Source organism: Taeniopygia guttata, chromosome 3 (assembly GCF_048771995.1).
Source record: "Taeniopygia guttata chromosome 3, bTaeGut7.mat, whole genome shotgun sequence".
Classification (NCBI taxonomy): Eukaryota; Metazoa; Chordata; class Aves; order Passeriformes; family Estrildidae; genus Taeniopygia; species Taeniopygia guttata.
The window spans coordinates 37936612-37955177 of NC_133027.1; the positions used below are offsets into that span (position 1 = coordinate 37936612).

Consider the following 18566-nt stretch of genomic DNA (forward strand, 5'->3'; position numbering starts at 1 on the left):
TGCAATGACTCCGATGACTCAAGCAATGAAATGAAAGATCACATAGAGTAAGAAAGATCTTTCACATGTTTCCTTTTGCAGTTTTGACACAACATCCAGTATTGTCCCACCTTTCTAGAATTTTTCTTTGTAAGCTGTTGGTGCTTTATTTATTTAGGCTCAAAATATCATCCAGATCTTTTATTTGCCCCAGGTCAAGCCAACAACTTGAATGTAAACAACATTAACATAGGCCAATACCAAATGAGAGAGCTATAATAATCTGTAAGTTTAATGTTTTAACTGTGTAATTATCTACAGAAATTAGTTCACATATATCCTCACTTGTTCTACAAAATTATTTTGGTTTTAAAATACTGGCTGCAGTGGTAGGATAAATCTTTTCTATCTAGGCTTAATTGAGGGGAGGAGAAATATAGGGAAGCAGAGTAAAAAATTGTTATTTTCTTCTGCCTTATTTTCTGTCTTTCTTGAACTGATTTGCTTACTGTCAAAACTTCTTTTCAACATTTCAGTGTTGGAAGATAGAAAATACCTGAGTAAGATCCACTGTTCTGTCAATGCAGTAAGAGATCGCCTCTGTCTCACAAGCATCTGCATGAGGTGTGCAGTGAACCCTTTGCAGCGTTCAATGCTGCCTAGTCCAATATCCTAAACGAAACAAAGATAAAGTGGGAAGGAACAGTTAGATCAATGAGACAACAGCAGTCTCTGTGCCTCCATTTCACTGAGCAGGCTGAAAGATTATGGTTTAATTGAAGAAGTCTTAATATGCAGCCCAGAGTTACAACTATTAGAGTTTCTGCATCTTCCATATATCCTACATGCAAATTTGCCTTTCAAGTAACTTCTGCAACAGTCACTCACATTACATTTTACTCCACTGCAGCAAATCTTTTCAGGAATTCAGTTCCAGTATTAAATCTACCTTATGTAAATAATGATTAAAATCTGAAGATTTACCAGCCTACATTCATGACCAATGCTACAACCATTCATTTTACCAGATATACTGACAATTACTTTCACTCTTTTCATTAGAAGTGGTCATATCTTAAAGCTTGGAATAAATGGTCACAACACAGAGCATAACTGATCACAGTCACATTCCACTATTTGTATCCAGTATTAGGTGTGACTTTGGTAAGATCATGCTGTAAAACAAGAGGTAAAGCATAGTGAGAGGAAGAACGGCTGGAAAAGGTGCTATTTTTCTGAAATTCTGAAAAAGTGGTTCTGGTTTGGCAGAGCTCATTTGTCTATTCTACTGGTTTTAGACCAATCTTTAAATGAAGAAATATATTAGCACTTTTTGTGCTGGACACAGACTCCCACTACGCCCAATTGTAAATATCAACTGATTTCTTCAAGAACACCAAGTAACATTGGGATTATTTTCCTTACAAGTTTGGATTCAGTATTTCATGAGTATCATGAGTGCACAAAAATTAGGCAATTAGGGATCTGCTGGGATGAAAGATACTGTACACTGAACAGATCATTAACTTCTTTCCCTAAACTTATTTTGTCCCTACAAAAAGGGAAAGAGATGGAAGTATCATATTTAGCACCATATTACACAACACTGCATTATCTCCCATTACTTTTTTACTACTGGAAATTTCAGTCCAAGTTGGTAAAATGAAGTTAACAGAACTAATATTCTGGTTTTACTTTGCTGGTTTTACCTTGGCAGGTGCTAACAAGGCTGTCTGGAGCCGAGAGTGACGTGCAAGTGACCGATAGAAATACTTCTGGCATCCATCCCAGGCAGAAGAAATCTCTGCCAGCAACCTGGCAGAGCATAGAGAAGTATGGTAATAAAAAGCACCTCAGCATGCTGGAGCCACCAGGTCAGCTCTTCCACACAATCATTTTGCCTGAAATTTGTTGTTTTGAAAATGCATTGATCTTGCAATTCTTCATTTTCTCTAAAAATATTCTAGTTTTAAGAATTAAAACCATTTAGTTTTAAAAATAAGTTTTAAGGAAACCCTAAGGCAATAGCAGCGATCTCTATTTTTGAATACCATTCAATGCTTTAGTAGTGATATTGTTTTTCTTCATCCCCATGTAGCTAAATCCAGTTTCATACAGAAGCCTTTCTTTTCACCCTAATACATAAACTAAACGCTTACATCACAGAACAATAACCAGCATGTCTCAATGACAAAAAAGCACTCATGGACAGAAAAAACAATTTTTAAAAAATCTGAAAGCTTTTTCCCTAGGAAAGCTTTTCCAGTAATGCCCACTTTGAAGTGTATGTATTTTCTCCTGAAATATCCCATTATTTAACGAAGAAATCCCTGAAAATCACAGCTCACCTTCAATAAAATCATTAGCAGTTTACGCTCTAATATACTGCTAGCAAAGCATCCCAGACAGGCTGGACAGTGGAGGGCTAACTGAAATCTAATTCATGGAAAGAATGAAACTGAGGGTACAGTTGGTAAAGGGCAAAAATAGAAAAAAAAACAAAATTAAAAAAAAACCAAATCCTTGCTCAGTTGTACATACCAAACTGAGATGTAACGGGAGGAAGGGAATATGCAAAATCCTAAATTAATTACTGTCCAGAAATACTCCAGGTATTACAGCTGCAATTCACACCATCAGAGGGTAAGAAGTCCTGTGTACATACGTGGCATCCAGTTCATGAGTACAATCCACTGCTGCCAATGCACTACACAAGTCCAGTGGACGGAGGTAGAGAACTTCCTGGCAGTCTTTTGAGCGGGACCAAGACAGACCTTTCCGGTACGACAAACCTGCAACAGTATTTCAGCACACATCCCTTGATGCCCTCATTTTTTGTATGAAAAATGTCACTCACACAGTTGGTAGTAAGACATCAAATGTTCTTATTTCAACAAGCCTTTGAACATGCTACAAGTTTTGTAATGTAAAAACACATTGTAGATGAGCTATCTTGAGCTGAACAACACAGCTGAAGTAAGACTAATGTAGACCTGTGTACATTAAGGACTTTTCACTGCCCCATGTCTTTTAAGAAAGCTGAGTTAGGGATCATTTTTAAGACATGAAAAGGCTGATGAATGAGGAGGGTAAAGGTGTTACTTTACATCATATTATGGTGGGTTTAGATATATTGGCAAAGATAGTAAAATGCTCAAGAACTCTACTTTTAAATCAATCCCATTTTTAGTGGAAGCTCACCTGTTTTAGCAAGGCTTTTAAAGAGATCTGACAAAGCCCGTTGCTTTTGCATCTGAATATGCTTTGCCTCTGATTTCTGCTTCTCCTTAGTTGCTGTCTGATCAAATGTTAAACTTTGCAGTTCAGTTACAGAAACAATAATACCACCTGTATAGAAGACAGCAGACAATGGTATGAGATCGTAATTTTACTGCACACAAAGCAGCTCTAGGAAGACAACTATATATCTGCACTTTTTTCTGATTTGTTCCATTTTTGTTATAGAGGTCAACTGTGGTACGGAAATCACAAAAAAACTAACCTGTGAACTGGTCGAGATTTTCCACCAGGTTTAAGAATGAATTATTTTCTGTAACTGCTGTACACATTTTCTTCATTTTCTTTGTCAGCTTAGACAGACGGTACTGAAGAGATTCTGTATGAAATGTAATGACACCCTGACATTCTGGGAGTGCCCTCTGAAAAAAAATGGAAGAAAATGATACACAAATACTCAAAGCTCTCATTTGATCCCTAGGAGTATATCACTTTTAAAAGAGGACTAAATTCTGCATTCATGTGAAACCCCAAAACATGCTAATGCGATTCTTTCATCAGTTCAGCACCAACACTTGAGAAAAGTCATAACACATGTATGTCAGTCAGACATTAGTTTTAAAAACAGTCAAGTAAATGAAAGGTGCTATGATCTTACTGTCTTAGGTGTTTGTCATTACCTCTATGAAAAAGGTAATCACTGCTTCAGGTCAGCTTCCTCTGCCTTCCCAGTTTAAAGGCATTAACCTAAATCACTAATATCCCCAGGGTGTCAGGTAAGAACACTCTCACTTACTTTCCACTAGACATGAATTTTGTTTTTAAAGAACAACAAAAACAGTGTGCAAGTAGAAATTAATAAATAACAGAATTAATTCCCTAGCATATTCAAAGATATGCAATTTTTTTTTGTTAAATTTCAATTGTTTGCATGCATCTTCTTTAAGGAATGAATACAACACGGAACTTCAAGATGTGAAACCAATAACCCTTTTAACTATCAGTAACAGGCTTACAAATCATTGACCAACAAACAAAACCTTCAATCAGACACATTAGATTTGCATTAATTTTCTCCCTCCTTGCTCTACCCTCCTGTAAAGGACATCAGCAAATCAGACCTGCTCCTGGTCTGAAGAAACTGAACAAAGCTGAAGGTAACTCAGCATTTCCCACTCCCCACCAAATTCTGATGGGTTACGATTGTCTCCTTGCATTTTGTTAATAAAAACTAATAATATGAATAGGAATCTCTTTCAGGAAGAAAATTACCTGACTTCCTCTCTGAGCTGGGCAAATTATTTAGAGACATACTAAACAGACTCAGTAGAGCAGGATTTACCATGGATCAGCTTGTCCAAGGCCGATGTTCAACAGTTCACAAACTGTCAGTCAACAGCAAATATATGACAATATAGTGCATTCCCTCTTCAGTATCCAAGCCAAAAGTGGTTTAGTATTTAATGAGAGCTCATATACACACAAATCCTACAGCTACATCATTATTTGTTTGGGTCCTTGTTTAGGAAAGATTTGGGTAATAATAATTTCAATTCTCAGGCTATTTTGCTTCACTAGTAGGGAAGTAACAAATTGCTGCAGACAATATGTAAGCTAATGGGAGATGAAATGTGTAACAGCCTCATCTCTGGGTATCAGAGCACAGATATAGTGCAAAATCAGTACAGACCATGCTTGCCATTTCATGCTGCATTCCCACCAATCTGCAGTGTTGCATAACACTGAACACAAGACCAAAAAAGTTGGTGATCTATTCAACAGATCTGACACTTACATAAGATTTTCCTGCATAAATCAGTGAAAAGTAACGTACAGACAAGCATAGAGAAACTGTTCTTCCCACACTTAGAATAACTAATTCAGTCACCTTGGCAACATCTGTTCTAGCAGACAGAACCTTTCTCAATGTGTTGTTTAGCCTCTGAATTTTGGTTTCTTTATCGTCAGATTCTTCTTGCTTTTGCATGCAGTCCAGCTGCTCTTCCTTACCAATTTCCACCAAGGCAGGCTGACATGGCTCATCCAGAACAACTTCAAACTTCTTCATGAATTTGAAGAGAGTTCTAATTACCAAATGAAAGCAAAGAAGTTACTGAGTTTCGTAATCCTGGAAATCTCTCAGCTGCTGGAAATAAATGTTTTCACTGTGTTATGAGCAGAAGAAAAATTTCTGCATTCAAATGTAACATCATAGGGAAATAAATCTAGAAGGAAGGTTTCAAAAGAGGGAGCTTTATTTTAAATTCTAAATTACCTGCGTATTTTTTCAACTGATTGCTTTATAGCCCAGAAGCTGACATCATTCCACCTGGAAATCTTCACAAATTCCTATTAGGAAAATAAATAATCCATGGGATTACTTATGTAAATGAAATTAAGTATTTCCACATCAAAGATGATCTTTAAACATAATCAGCTACAATGAACTGGTAGCCTTAAAATGCAGAACATTTTAGTAAGTGAGCAAATTATTGCCCAGGCATGTTATTAACCTATATATTTGCACTGCATAAAAAACTGCTGCATATCCAGATATTGTGAAATGAACAGGGACTTCACCCCTGGGTAGAAACCTTCATGGACAAAGGGCACTGATCAAACATTAAAGTTTTCAATCAACCCCTCCCCCACCTCAAGAATTAATTCTTGCCAAAGAAAATGTTAAGTCTAGTAGGGATTTCAGTGGCCAACAGAACTATTATAGACAAATTCAAATAATATCTGCTCCACTGTTCCTTTGATTAGACCAATACATTGTCTGAGCCAAGTTTCCTTTTACCTTAAGTTCCTTTTCTATGGGCTGACGAAGTTCAGTGACTTTGGCCTCAACACACTCTGAAAACTGCTTATAGTAATTGTATAGATTCCACAGGATGCTGCACAGAACATCTAGAAGGGGTAAGGGACAGATAATAACAATAATAATCATCATCATTATCATCATGATCCTTCTTTTACAAGAGGGCATTTTTCAGTATCATTACAATAAATACACCCCAGTTCTTTTGGGAATCTTAGCAACACCAAAAGATGGAGTAAATTGGCCAACAGGAAAACAGTAAAACAGCCCAATTGGCTTGTTTTTATGAGCTCAGTGACCTGTTTGGAAAGTATGGAACACATGACTGCAAGATTGCTGTACAGATAACTCATCAGAGGTAATGCTAACAACTTACCCTTTTCTGCTACTTGAGGCATCAGCAAGACATGGCAGTGGAAAACCAACAGTACTTGGAGCCGTGCATGGAACTCTCCCAGAGTAGAGCCTTCAATGAAAGCCTGTAATGTGCTGACCAGTGTTTTCAGATCCATTTGCTCAGTTCCTGAACATTGCACCAGAAATTTAGAAAGAAAGTGAGAGAAAACAAAAAAACCCTAAAATATCTGCTTGAAAATTATTGTCTGGTCTTTATAACTTTCAATTAAATATTGCGTCTCAATTAGAAAAAGTTCAAAACAAAATAGGAAAGGGGCAGAGAGGGGAAGAATTCTGATTTAATAATAAGTAAAACTAACAAGTGCCACGTTGGAAGAAATGAAAGGGAACAAGAAGTGGCATTAAGATAGAGACTGAGAAGGTCAGTTATATGTTGAATTTCGGAATCCATTGAGTATTTACAGAATACTTGCTATTCTCTATGAATTAATGGCTTTTTCAGTCATGATAAGCAACAGAACCAATAAGTCACTGCCAGTTCCTTAACCCCCCAAAGTTATGAGGACAGAAATAGATCAGAAGAATCTCGTAGAGAATAGTGCGTCTTTAGAGTATTATCTGTGGAAGAAGACATGTTGTCCTCTTGGAGATATAATATAACTGAAGGAGCTGAAGATCATCAAGTGCATTAAGTAGTCATGAGACTGGAAACTTGGCCTCAAGCCAGAGGATACTGCTTTCATCTTTACAATTCCATTAAATTTGGGGGAGGAAAGGTGCTGCGCCTTATTCCCCTATTTTATGTAACATAAACTTGTGCAGACAGATTTGCTAAGAACAGTATGTACCAAAACCTATTTACTTTAAGAATTCTTTAGGCTTTATACAGAATGTTAAAAGCAGTTCAGCTGGGATATGAATTATGCTTTCTGTAGCTAAAAAAATGAGGTGCCTTTTCCAGTTGCAGATGGAGGCCTCCTACCCTCCAAATCTGTTTGAAATGTTTGTATATGCATGATGTACAGCTATCACAATTCTACATTCTGTTAGATGCTTTTTACAGACATCTTTTCCTTACATCGCAACCCAGGCCCTATGAGACACATGTGGTTTCAGAAATATATACAAAGTTCACTCACATGGAAAGTTTTTCATATGGAAAACCCTACACAGGCATGGAACTTACTGTAGGGCAAAGAACTATACCTGAAAATGCATTGTCATATTCTGGCATTTAGGACCTTAATCATACATCCTTAGTAATACTAGAACTGCAGCACATTTATTTTAAGGCAAGCACTTACCTTCTGTGTTTGCCTCTGTCTGGTCTTGAACATACTTCTCAATCATCTGATAGATTGAGAACCAGTGCTTTGTGGATTTCTCCACATGCTGCTTCATAATATTGTCCAAACTTACTGACCAGCAACTAGAAACAATAAGAAAAGGGAGAGATAAATCAAAAATATCATGGGTACTTTGGGTTCAAAACAACCAAAATTTGTTTTCTATTTCTATTAAACTAATGGAAAATTTAGCAGGATAGAAGAATCTGCACATAAACTTAATATATACAATCAACTTCTGATGATCACTGTTTTGCTAATATTATTAAATATGAGAGAAGAAAAAAAGAGAGGGTGAAGCAAAATCCATCAGAGGCAAGTTCAAAAGTTTATTTTCTCAGAAATTGAGGTAGACTTGTGAATTCCTGATTGTGACATACTATTGTGGCTATAAAAATTTATATCCTGATTGTAGCTATAAAAATTTTACATGATCTTACACAGAAGACTGGACAATAATTTTTAAGGACAGTTTAATGATGGTTATTAAACAGACAAAACCCTGCAGGCTCAGGAAACCCTAGGATGAAAACAGGAGAGCACTAGTAAAATATTGTTTCTACTTCTCCTGAGGCAAATACATAGAGTCACCACAGCCTGGATGTGCTCATTCTGATCCACTACAGATCCTCATTGGTGGTCTCTTTCCCCAACATTTTCACCATGACAGACACACAGAAGCATGTTCTAAAATTAAGGCAACTCTGTATTGGAACGTGGCTCCATGTGGAGATGAAAGCCTACAGTGTCTAAGGAAAAGCAGCATGGAAGCACAATTCTTACTTCAGCTCCAATCTTCGCCACTGAATAATCAGCTGTGTGACCAGATCAAGATGCTTCCGCAGAGACAAGGCTCGACAAGCATTTTCCTCCCAGTCCTAGAAAACAGAAGTTCCCCTTTACACAAAGCCAGAAATTAGTCACTGCCTGGCAAAACTCATTGCATTACTCTGGGTTACTGGGTTCTTGCTCTTTAAACTTTCAGCATGGAGCCAAGTTCACTTTCCCAAATCCTGACAAGCAGACAGCTTTTATGGACTGTGTTTGTAACACGGAACCAAATATAGGTAAGGAAATACAGAAGAGAAAAATGAACTTTCCCGTAGCCTTCTTCATACCTGTGCCTTTGCAAGAAGAATTTCCAAGCCATTCAGAAACTTTGAGAGAGGACTAGAAAGTGGAAAACTCCGGATTCTGTCCATCACAACTAACAGCTACAAAACACAACCAAAACCATTCAGCCCCTTAGTAACTGCACTTCAACAGAAAAAGCCATGACATTGAGTTAACTTCTATGAGCATAACTGACCCTCACAAGAGATAAGAATTTTTTCTTTTTTACACATTTTTAAGTTGCTTTCTCAACTTATTATAAGCTCACTAGGAGTTCAGTAAGGCCAATGCACTTATGGAAGGGAGCACAAATGACCTAATGCAAAGATTTCCTATGGAATCTGGGTACCCCAAGAAATGTAACCTGAAGACAACATACATGCCATAAGAGGGACTAAAAATAATTATTCTAAGGCATTATGAAAGACAGAACTTCAGAGAAAAACTGAGTAGAAGCAGCAAAACCTCTGGGATCTTTGAGCTATGGCAGACTGAAGATTGCTTAAAACTCTAAGTTCTGACTTGGCAGAATTCCACTAAACATTTCATGATTAAAATAGAATGGCTATAATACACACAGCAATACCTATACCTTTTATGAATAAACAGGTATGACTTTTAAACATCTGCATAAGTAATGCAACATCTAGGCAAGCATATCAATATGTATGCACATATCTATAAACATATTCACACATAAATGCAATCCTAAAATGCTCCAGTTTGTTGAGGTGTTTTTACCTGCACAAGTACAGGATGCTCTGGCCATTCCTGCAGTAGTCCATTTATTTCTTTTGCAAAATTGTCAAGTACAGGTTGGCACTGTCGGACTTGCTGAATATTGGGATGCTGATAGAAGTCATATGGGCCATCTTGCTGCAGCACAAGATCTGAAGTCACCTCCTCAAAAAAGGTATTGTGAAGAAGAGTGCTCAGCAGAAGTTGGCTTCCCAAAAGACTGTCATTCATTTCAGCACCTAGGAAGCAAGTAAGGAAGACATCACAGATGCTATTAGTTCTTTTTTTCAGTTGAATAGATAAAGTTAGGGTTTTTTTTCCCTGTAATCCAATCCTTAGCATGTTATCTTTTACAAGGATATAAGATTATAACACCGGAATAGTGAGACAGAGTATGGAACATGAGACATACTTAGAGTTTATATTCTCTATTTTATCAGACTTTTTTATGAAAGTTTAAGCGTCGTAAAGACAGGCTGTAATCCTGTCATAAGAAAACAGTTCCTCTGTATATAAATTTACATCAACGAGATACTACTATAAAGTAAGGCTCTATGAAAAAGTTATCCAACACTCAAAAAAAACTCCCATGTACATTACGGCTCAGGTGCAAACACAAAAATAAGGTACTGTAGAAACAACAGCCTTTATCTGCTTCATCTTAATTGCATACATGCCTTTATTAGATCAGAACTGAAATGCATAGCTATGCTTTAACAAGTGATGATTCTGAGTTCTCACACATTGTTTAAAATATTTACACATGAAGTTTTTGCAAATTCAGGGTAGAAAAAAACCCCATGATACTTTTTCCTTTTTACTTTATAGACATAAGCTAATTTAAAACCATTCTTTAATGAATTTCATTGCAAAATTTACTTCTGAGTAATTTCTTCAAGTGCTTTATCTTCCACAAAACTATGCAGATTCTATGATCAAAATTTCACTCAGTAGCCAATACATTTTTAAACTGTGTTGGTCTATATTACCAAATGGAATCTAAAAAATGCAGAGAAGAATAAAAAAATCAAAGCATTTCACAAGACAATTCTAAACATGGAACAAATTCTCTGCAAAATGAATTTTCTGCTTTGTGCATTTTCCCCATAACAGGTGTGTTTCATGACCTGTAATGTGATTATTTTGAAACAAATCTTTACAAATCTAAACCAGCATATCTGAAATACTGCTAGCAGTCTTACCAATTAAAGGATAGAATTCTGACACCAGGCATGCACCAGTCTGATAGCAGGAAATAAATGTACTGAAATAATGCTTGGCTTGATGAGAAGGCAGACTCTGTTGATACCACAGGGATCGAGCAAAGCTTAAGCACAACTGCTGATGAACCTTCATTATTGTTTGCATAGAGCTCTTGGACAAAAGGGCTCTGTCAACTTCCAGCTGGTCTTCCACTGGATCTTCAGTTTCCATTTTTTCTTCTAGGCTTGGCTGAGCTGTGATATCTTCAAAGTCCTGCAAATTACATGATAATTAAAAGTAAATATTAATTTCTTCATTTAATGTCTCCTCTCCCTATCTCCTCTTTTGCTTTTTTTGGCATTACAATGACATGCTAATGATTTGCTGCTGGTACCATATAGACAGACTGCCAGTCTGAAACTGAACACAACTGTACAGAACATTTCATTGCAAAACTACAGCAGGCAAGAGTGTACTACAGTGATCCCTGAACTGCTGCCAACTAAACTCCTTTGCAGAAAAAGCAGCAGCAGCTGTGTCTGCTGATAAACCATCTCAACACTGTGTGGTTGCTTGAGGACTTGAAAAGCTCTGTCCCAGATGCTTTATTTAATCAAGGAGATCAGCCTTTTTCACACATAGTAGAACCTCAGATGACCTTACTTGCTAAAAAAACAAAATTCCAGCTTATAACAATAACTATATTATCATTAAGTTATATAATTTGGGATATTCATCCAAATCACAGTACAGTTCAAGCCTGGAAATTAATCCCAACAACATTTTTCAACCAGAAGATAAAATAAACCACAGGCACATAACTGAATACCTTATCAAAATCTACCCCAATTTGATTTTTGGTTGAAGAAAAAACTGCTTCATTCCTCATGTCATTTACAGCTTTTATTTTCAGGAGCAACTTCAGATGCAATTTTTGTGTTTCTTAACAGATTTACAGCTATTACCTTTTCATGAAAAGGAAATCTCCTCCTAAATTCTTCTTCTTCCTCCTCTTCCTCGCTCTGTCCTTTCCCGTGACTTTTACTTCTGTATCTGTACAGGCTACGTTCCATTGCCTCCTGCTCTTGGGCACGGCGCTCCTGTTCATCCCATTCATTTACGATCAACTAAGGAAACACAAAGCAAGATGGTCCTACACAAGTTATCATTTAAAATCATCTCCTATTCCATCAATGGGGCAGCATCTATTTTGCTTGGCTCTTCCCTCCTCTGTGGTTTACAACAGTAAAAATCAAAGCCATCTAACATTTGTGAACTGCCCTGTTAACAAACTAATGAGGAAAATGCAAAGACAATACACATCAGAGTACTTGACCAAGTTCGAGTCTCTTTTCTTAAACATTTAATAAATAAACTCTCAACAAAGTTTGCATTGGGGTGGGTTTTTTTTGTGTGTGTCCACTTCTGGGTTTTGTTCTTCGCTAATTATTACGGGCAATTGTTTCATGCCTTGATAAATTCAAAAACATTAATCCAGTATATTAGATTATCTTTTACAATTAATTGGGAAAAAATTAGAATATTTTAAATAACATTATACCAATAATTATCAAGATAAGGCTCTCTAAAGATCATCTAATCCACCCCTCTGCTATGGGCAGGGATAATTTCCACTAGACCAGGTTGCTCAAAGCCCCATCCAATCACTCTCAAATACTTTCAGGGTTGCAGCATCCACAACTTCTGCGGACAACGATACACATTTCTTCTCACCATACACATTTCTAAACAATTATTTTCATCCTCGATCTAGAGTTACCATCTTTCAGTTTAAAACTCTTATGCCTTGTTCTACGAGACTTGGTAAAAAGTCTCCTTCCCTCCTTTTTATAAACTGAAAAGCCACAAGGTCTCCTCAGAGACATCTCTTCCCCCAGCAGAACAACCCCAACTCTGTCAGCCTTTCTTCACAAGAGGGGTGTTCCAGACCCATGATGATTTCTGTGGCCCTCCTCTAGAGCTGTTTTAGCAGATCCATGTCTTCCACAGGGGACAAGCTCAGAGCAAGACACCCAGTTATGGGCATCCAGAGCTTACCCGACACAGATGTCTGAAGAGCTGCAGAGATTTCTGGTCCATTTCTCCTCTGGATAGTACATGGCATTGAAGATACAACAAAGCATTCACCAGGAGCTGCTCCAGAGTTGGGGAAGGCTGTTCAGCTACCTCAGATCCTCCCTCAGAGTGCTTCAGCGAGAACTTTTTAAGTCCATTAAGTACCCCAACTGACTTCACTGAGCATAAAACTTCTGCCCTAGCAAAGTAAGTGGGAAAGGCATGGCCAACAGAAGGAAAAGCCAGCAAAGAAGTGAGGAGGTTGCTGAGATCAGCTGGGCACACAGAGCTCTGCAGCACTGCATTCGCTTCAGAAGCCACTAATCGCATGCCATGCTGCAGCTGCAGGATGGCAGCTTGGAGGGGAATGATGGCATCAGGGAACACAGCGTACTCCTCTGCCAGGTGTTTTCTGAACTGATGGTGTGATTGTTGCCATGATGCCTCTTCATTTAACAGGTTCTGTACCACCTGCAGTGATTTAGGTCTCTCTCCACGGAGGAACTGCAGGAGACGGGCTAGCAGGTCTTGGACGGAGGAAATCCGTGCTATGCTGCTGATGTACTGGTGAGCCTCCTGGTATAAGCAATCATAGAGTGGAGCTGGAGGCCTGAAGGCCTTTCTTCTAGAAAGACTGCTTATCTGCTCCTTCAACTTTTGCATTCTTTCATGCAATTGCCTGTTAAGAAATTACATTGACCAGTTTAGACATGGAAATATTTTTTATACAAACTTGTTTAAATAGATCTAACATAGCAGATACAGGAAAAGATTAATCAGAAAGTACTCTGTTATTCTGTGTGAAACAGCAAATAAGGGAAAAACAAGGGACAGCCTTGTATAGATTTCCTCTCTCCCTGCCACTTCAACAAACTTCAAGTACTTTTTTCTTGCTACCTGACATCTCTGTGAACATCAAGAAAAAAAATAATATTATCACAAGCAATTGGTAAAACTCAGCCATTCAGAATGGGCTTTCAATTATTATCATTCCCTTTAAGCAGAAGCATGGAACTTCAGATCCTCTATGTGTATAATAATGAAATCAAAAATTCCTATTAAAAGTGGAAAATAATGAATGATAGATAGATTTTATCTTCATGTACACAGAACAGACCTGGAAGGCTGCAGAAAGGAGATAGCTCTCTTGGCTTAAAATTTCCTCCTCATGCTCCTCTGATAAAAGAGATGTACACAAAGCCTTAAACAAAGTAACAGCGGCTACAGATTCTGAATGACAACAGTGTACTCTATGTGGTAAGAAATTTAATTCATCCACAGCAACACAGGCAAAAGCTATTGCTAAAATACACATGTAGATTTCTTCCCAGTAATATCAGCTGAAGAACTTTGCAAAATAGCACTGGCATGTATAATGGCCTTGAGAAACTACAGTGATAGATAACTCATCTCATTTCAACTGATTGATAATATTGTCACATTTTAAGGAAAGTACTGTAATTCAAATATATGGCATAGTTTTTACTTCTGGGTATAGGTTCAACTTCATCAATATATGATGGCCACTGCTTTAATTGTTCTATTTTCAGCAGTTCAACGTGTACAGACAACTCCTTACTGCAAGTAAGAAGCACAGCTACTCTTTCTCTACCACCTCAATATGTAGATTGATACTTTAAAACCAGCAACTCTAGTTTCTACATAAAGAGAGAAAAATTGTAAAGCTTCAGAGCCTGAGCACACAAAGATGACATGTCCACTCTAAAAGAGATGGGTTGAGTGCCTGGGTGTTACCTGATATGGGGATGAATATATTTGCTGACTGTTTCATCTTCAATACTTTTTCCTGTATGCAGCTGGGATGAAAAATCATGTGTTTTCCATTCACACTCCAACTGGTATAACTAAAAAGGAAAGAATAAAACATTCACAGCAGTTCTGATTTTAGTAACCAAGGAGGTACATCAACTTCCTGGACATTAAAAGAAGTTCTAACTATATAGTTTAAAAATCATGACCAAGACAAACTCATCTGCATTGATTTTGTACATAACAAAGGTAAAAGCCAACTTGGCTTCATACTCACCTCTTCTTTTGAGTATTTGAGCTTGTATTCTCTTTTAACAGCTGGATCAAACCTGGTCTGTGGAATCCACATCTGGATCTGCACCAAGCCAATGCTCACCCAGAGGCTTCCTCGCCAAGCTGTCTCTGGTAACTCCTGAAGCCCTTCTCCATAGAACTGATGCAAGCAAGTGAGCAGAAGAAACAGGAATTCTTTAGGAAGTAATTCCTGATCAGTGATGCTTTCAAGTATCTTGAGAAGGTACTCATATGCAACAGGATCCTTGAGGCAGAGCTTCTCACAGCACTCCAAAAATTCTTCTTGAAGATCCACTGGAATCAGATCTACCAACGCAGAGAGCTGTCTGCCTAGCATTATTCCTTGCAGTTTAGCATCTGTGTGTCTGGAGAAAAAGGAATGAGAAAACATTTAAACACAGTGAGCAACCTTCTGTAACATGCTTGATTTAAATAACATATATGTGGAAGAGAGGTCTTAATACCTAAAATCTGCTATTGAAGAGACAGACAGGTTGGTCCACAGCACTGTGCTGACTTTGTGAAGCTGCTGTGCTCTCTCCATCCATTCTCCCAGTGTTACATGGGATGATGACAAGACAGGAAGCCCACTCACTTCCCACTGGCTTGTTTTGCTGCTGCTAGTTAGAATTTCAAAGCAGCACTTTGAGAAAACAGCACGGGTCAAAATGCCTGGGCCCTAAATCAAGAGATTAAGAGTTAGATTGTTCAGATGCAATTTGCTCTGACTATGCTAGAACTTACAATATTGCTTTAGAAAACTTGAATTAGTCAACAAGAGCATTCAGCCTAGAATTTGATTAGGTCAGAAGAGACAAACCTTCATAGACTGGTTCACATGGGATTTAGAGAAGTTGTTTTCTTCTGTTGTAGGCAGTGGCCTCCAAGTCAACCAGTAATCTGGGTCTGTGGTGAAAGTACTGCTCCAAAAGGATGCTAACACAGCATTAACTAGCTGAGATGACAGAAGAGACATTTCTTCAGGGGATATCTAAGGAGAAACAAAAACCTAAAGGTGAGAATAATGTACAGGGAGCAAGAGAGAATTAAGTACACACATGTACAAAGAAAGTATGATTCTGTTTTTCAGTAGGGATAGTACTACTGGATCTCTCAAAGATTCTTTCAAATTCACATAGCATTTGCTTGCATCTCCTCAATGAAGAGTAAACTTCCTGAGGTCAGCACTGCCTCCCGTCTGTGAAATATGCAGCATGTTTACAGAGCAAGTTGTTAGAATACAACTGTAGTCCATGACTGTGCAACCTTTTTTTACAATACACAAGGGTGCAGAGGCATGAAACAGGTAAAGCCATCTAATACTCTGCTCCGAAGCATTTAAGGTGAACGTGTTTTACTGTGCTTTGTGGGAACACAACCGCTGCATCATAAATATTAAGCAGAGTTATTAAATGTTCTACAGAAAATCTATCAAATGGCTTTATCAGTCTGTTTGATTTGCAACAGAACTAAAAATTTTAGAGGCATGGGAACAAATAAAGCATTATTCAGCATAAAATTACTTTTGAATACATAGATACAACCAGGCTGGCATCTGCCATCCAAATAATTTTCCTTTAGGTCACAGATGAGTGTATGGAACAATACTACCAAACAAAATAGTACAAAACTGTTTTATTTAAAACTTTGTTGTATTTTATCTTCCAACATTGTGTTTTAATTACATTTTCTCAAGGCTCGTAGTTAATGACCTTTCCTATTAAAAGAAGGAACAGCTTTTGTCAGGCAGACACAGAAAAACTACATGTCAAAAATCTTAGTGATATACGTATTTTGAAGAACCTTTGAAAACTTCAGGAAGATTAATGAAACTAAAGATCTGAATTAATTAAATTAAAATAAAACTTGTTCTTACTTCATTAAGGTGTAACAAGTGCCACAGTCCAGAGAGCTGGTGAGAAGCTGCTGGTGTCAACTTCAGAGAAAAAGCTATGAACTGAGCTAGATCTGAACAAATGCTTAAGGCTTGACTGCAGTTCTTCCTGTAGCAGGTAAAAAAAAATACAACCTAAGCAGTGCTTAAGCACGGCACATGAAATAAATCACTTGGATGTTGGAATACCAACCATGAGAGTTCCAACACCTGGATAGTAAAACAAATTAAGAACAGCAAGCAAAGTCACCAAAAGGTTAAAATGACAGCATTTCAAATGTTGGGGAAGAACACACACTCAAATAATACTCAAAACACTTGAATCCTTCAAAGTTAACAAAATCTAAATACAAGAAAAAGAGAGAAGTGTAATCTCCTGTAGCTAAAAGATCCACATTGAGAAAAACATACAAAACATTTGGGAACAAACCATTTTCTAGCGTTATAGCTTTTGTGAAAAGTCAGAACATTGCTAAATTCAAGAGTAAAACATGATTCTAAGAGTCTTGTTACACAAAAAATTATTTTCACTGAAATCCATAAAGCAATAGCTTTCTTTTAAGGAATAGTAAACCAGACTAAAAACAAATACACTTGGCCCCTTAAAACACCACTTACACTTCTTGAATTAATAATGTTAATTTAAACTATGATTCTATGTGTGTATAGTTTACACAAAAGGAAGCATGCGTGCTAGTCTACTTCCTTTGTCTCCAGGTCTAATTCTGTTTTTCTGCTGTAGCCCCCAGCAATACAATATAAACAGCTTCTGTAGATTCCTGATACCCATGTATTTGTGTGCAGCACAGATATATATGCCCATACACACAGGTGTATATAAATTACAAATACATACATACATGCACATGTAAAGCACCGAAGTTACAGCTTCTAGCTAGGAATTTGGAATATCATGCAAGGAATATAGGAGCTCTTTCTCCAAACTTCTTCTTACCTTCTTTCACAACCCTTGGCCACATAATCTGCTGTTAGTTTGTACTGCCAGAGCACCCCTATGTATTCCATTGAAGGCCACAGCTGAACCTGACTGCAGAGCTGGTTTAGCAGGGCAGGGTCTAACTGGTTGGAAATGTCTTCAGGAAGCCTTTCTTCTGAATAACTATATGTGACTCCTTCTGCTTTCAGCTGTGAATGCAGAGCTTTCAAAAATATCTGTAGCTGACCTGTTTGACAGAATAAAAGAGGCACATAAATGCATGTACTATGCTTCTTGTCAGTGAACATTTAATATCCTTTCCATCCGCGTACAAAAGAATGGAGATGGCAGAAATCATCCTGCTGGGCTCTTCCCAAGTGTTACCTACCCAGACTAACATCTTCTACATGATTGGCTCTTATTATCAGGCCATCAGCTTGCAGCAATGCTTTCTTCATCTTTATTCCTGTGGCAGCAATTTTCACACAGCACATTTTTTCCTGCCATCTACTTTCTCCACAGGCCAATCTTAGCTCCAAGATGTTCAGTGGTTTGCTAAGAGCTTTTAACTGAGAAAAACATTCCATGCCCAGTTTATCCTGGAAACAGGAAAAGGACAATTTGTTTCAGCATTGCTAACAAAACCACAAACAAGATTTGTGACTGCAGACAAAACTAACATTTCAAATTCATGTGCATACAAGTAAAGTACAAGTATATATAACCAGCCTGCAACAACAGCTTAAAAATAATATTTTAGTAGTAGCCTGATTCAATACAGCAGGAAGACTGAAATTAAAA

General features: G+C 37.6%; 1 protein-coding gene across 2 annotated transcripts in view; it reads right to left on the reverse strand.

The window, feature by feature from the left end:
• MDN1 (midasin AAA ATPase 1) overlaps positions 1 to 18566 on the reverse strand; it is a 92889-nt gene that overhangs the window by 19172 nt on the left and 55151 nt on the right. For both annotated transcript variants that reach the window (XM_030267585.4, XM_030267586.4), the window contains exons 56-78: positions 18154 to 18364; positions 17784 to 18012; positions 16811 to 16937; positions 15755 to 15925; positions 15399 to 15613; positions 14918 to 15299; positions 14626 to 14735; positions 12853 to 13549; positions 11760 to 11921; positions 10794 to 11067; positions 9595 to 9830; positions 8859 to 8954; positions 8524 to 8618; positions 7699 to 7823; positions 6414 to 6560; positions 6017 to 6126; positions 5492 to 5565; positions 5105 to 5300; positions 3482 to 3638; positions 3181 to 3327; positions 2645 to 2771; positions 1689 to 1794; positions 536 to 651 (exon numbers count right to left, since the gene is read on the reverse strand). In XM_030267585.4, coding sequence (XP_030123445.4) covers positions 536 to 651; positions 1689 to 1794; positions 2645 to 2771; positions 3181 to 3327; positions 3482 to 3638; positions 5105 to 5300; positions 5492 to 5565; positions 6017 to 6126; positions 6414 to 6560; positions 7699 to 7823; positions 8524 to 8618; positions 8859 to 8954; positions 9595 to 9830; positions 10794 to 11067; positions 11760 to 11921; positions 12853 to 13549; positions 14626 to 14735; positions 14918 to 15299; positions 15399 to 15613; positions 15755 to 15925; positions 16811 to 16937; positions 17784 to 18012; positions 18154 to 18364 — 4310 coding nt within the window. The remainder of the gene's footprint in view (positions 1 to 535; positions 652 to 1688; positions 1795 to 2644; positions 2772 to 3180; positions 3328 to 3481; positions 3639 to 5104; positions 5301 to 5491; positions 5566 to 6016; positions 6127 to 6413; positions 6561 to 7698; positions 7824 to 8523; positions 8619 to 8858; positions 8955 to 9594; positions 9831 to 10793; positions 11068 to 11759; positions 11922 to 12852; positions 13550 to 14625; positions 14736 to 14917; positions 15300 to 15398; positions 15614 to 15754; positions 15926 to 16810; positions 16938 to 17783; positions 18013 to 18153; positions 18365 to 18566) is intronic.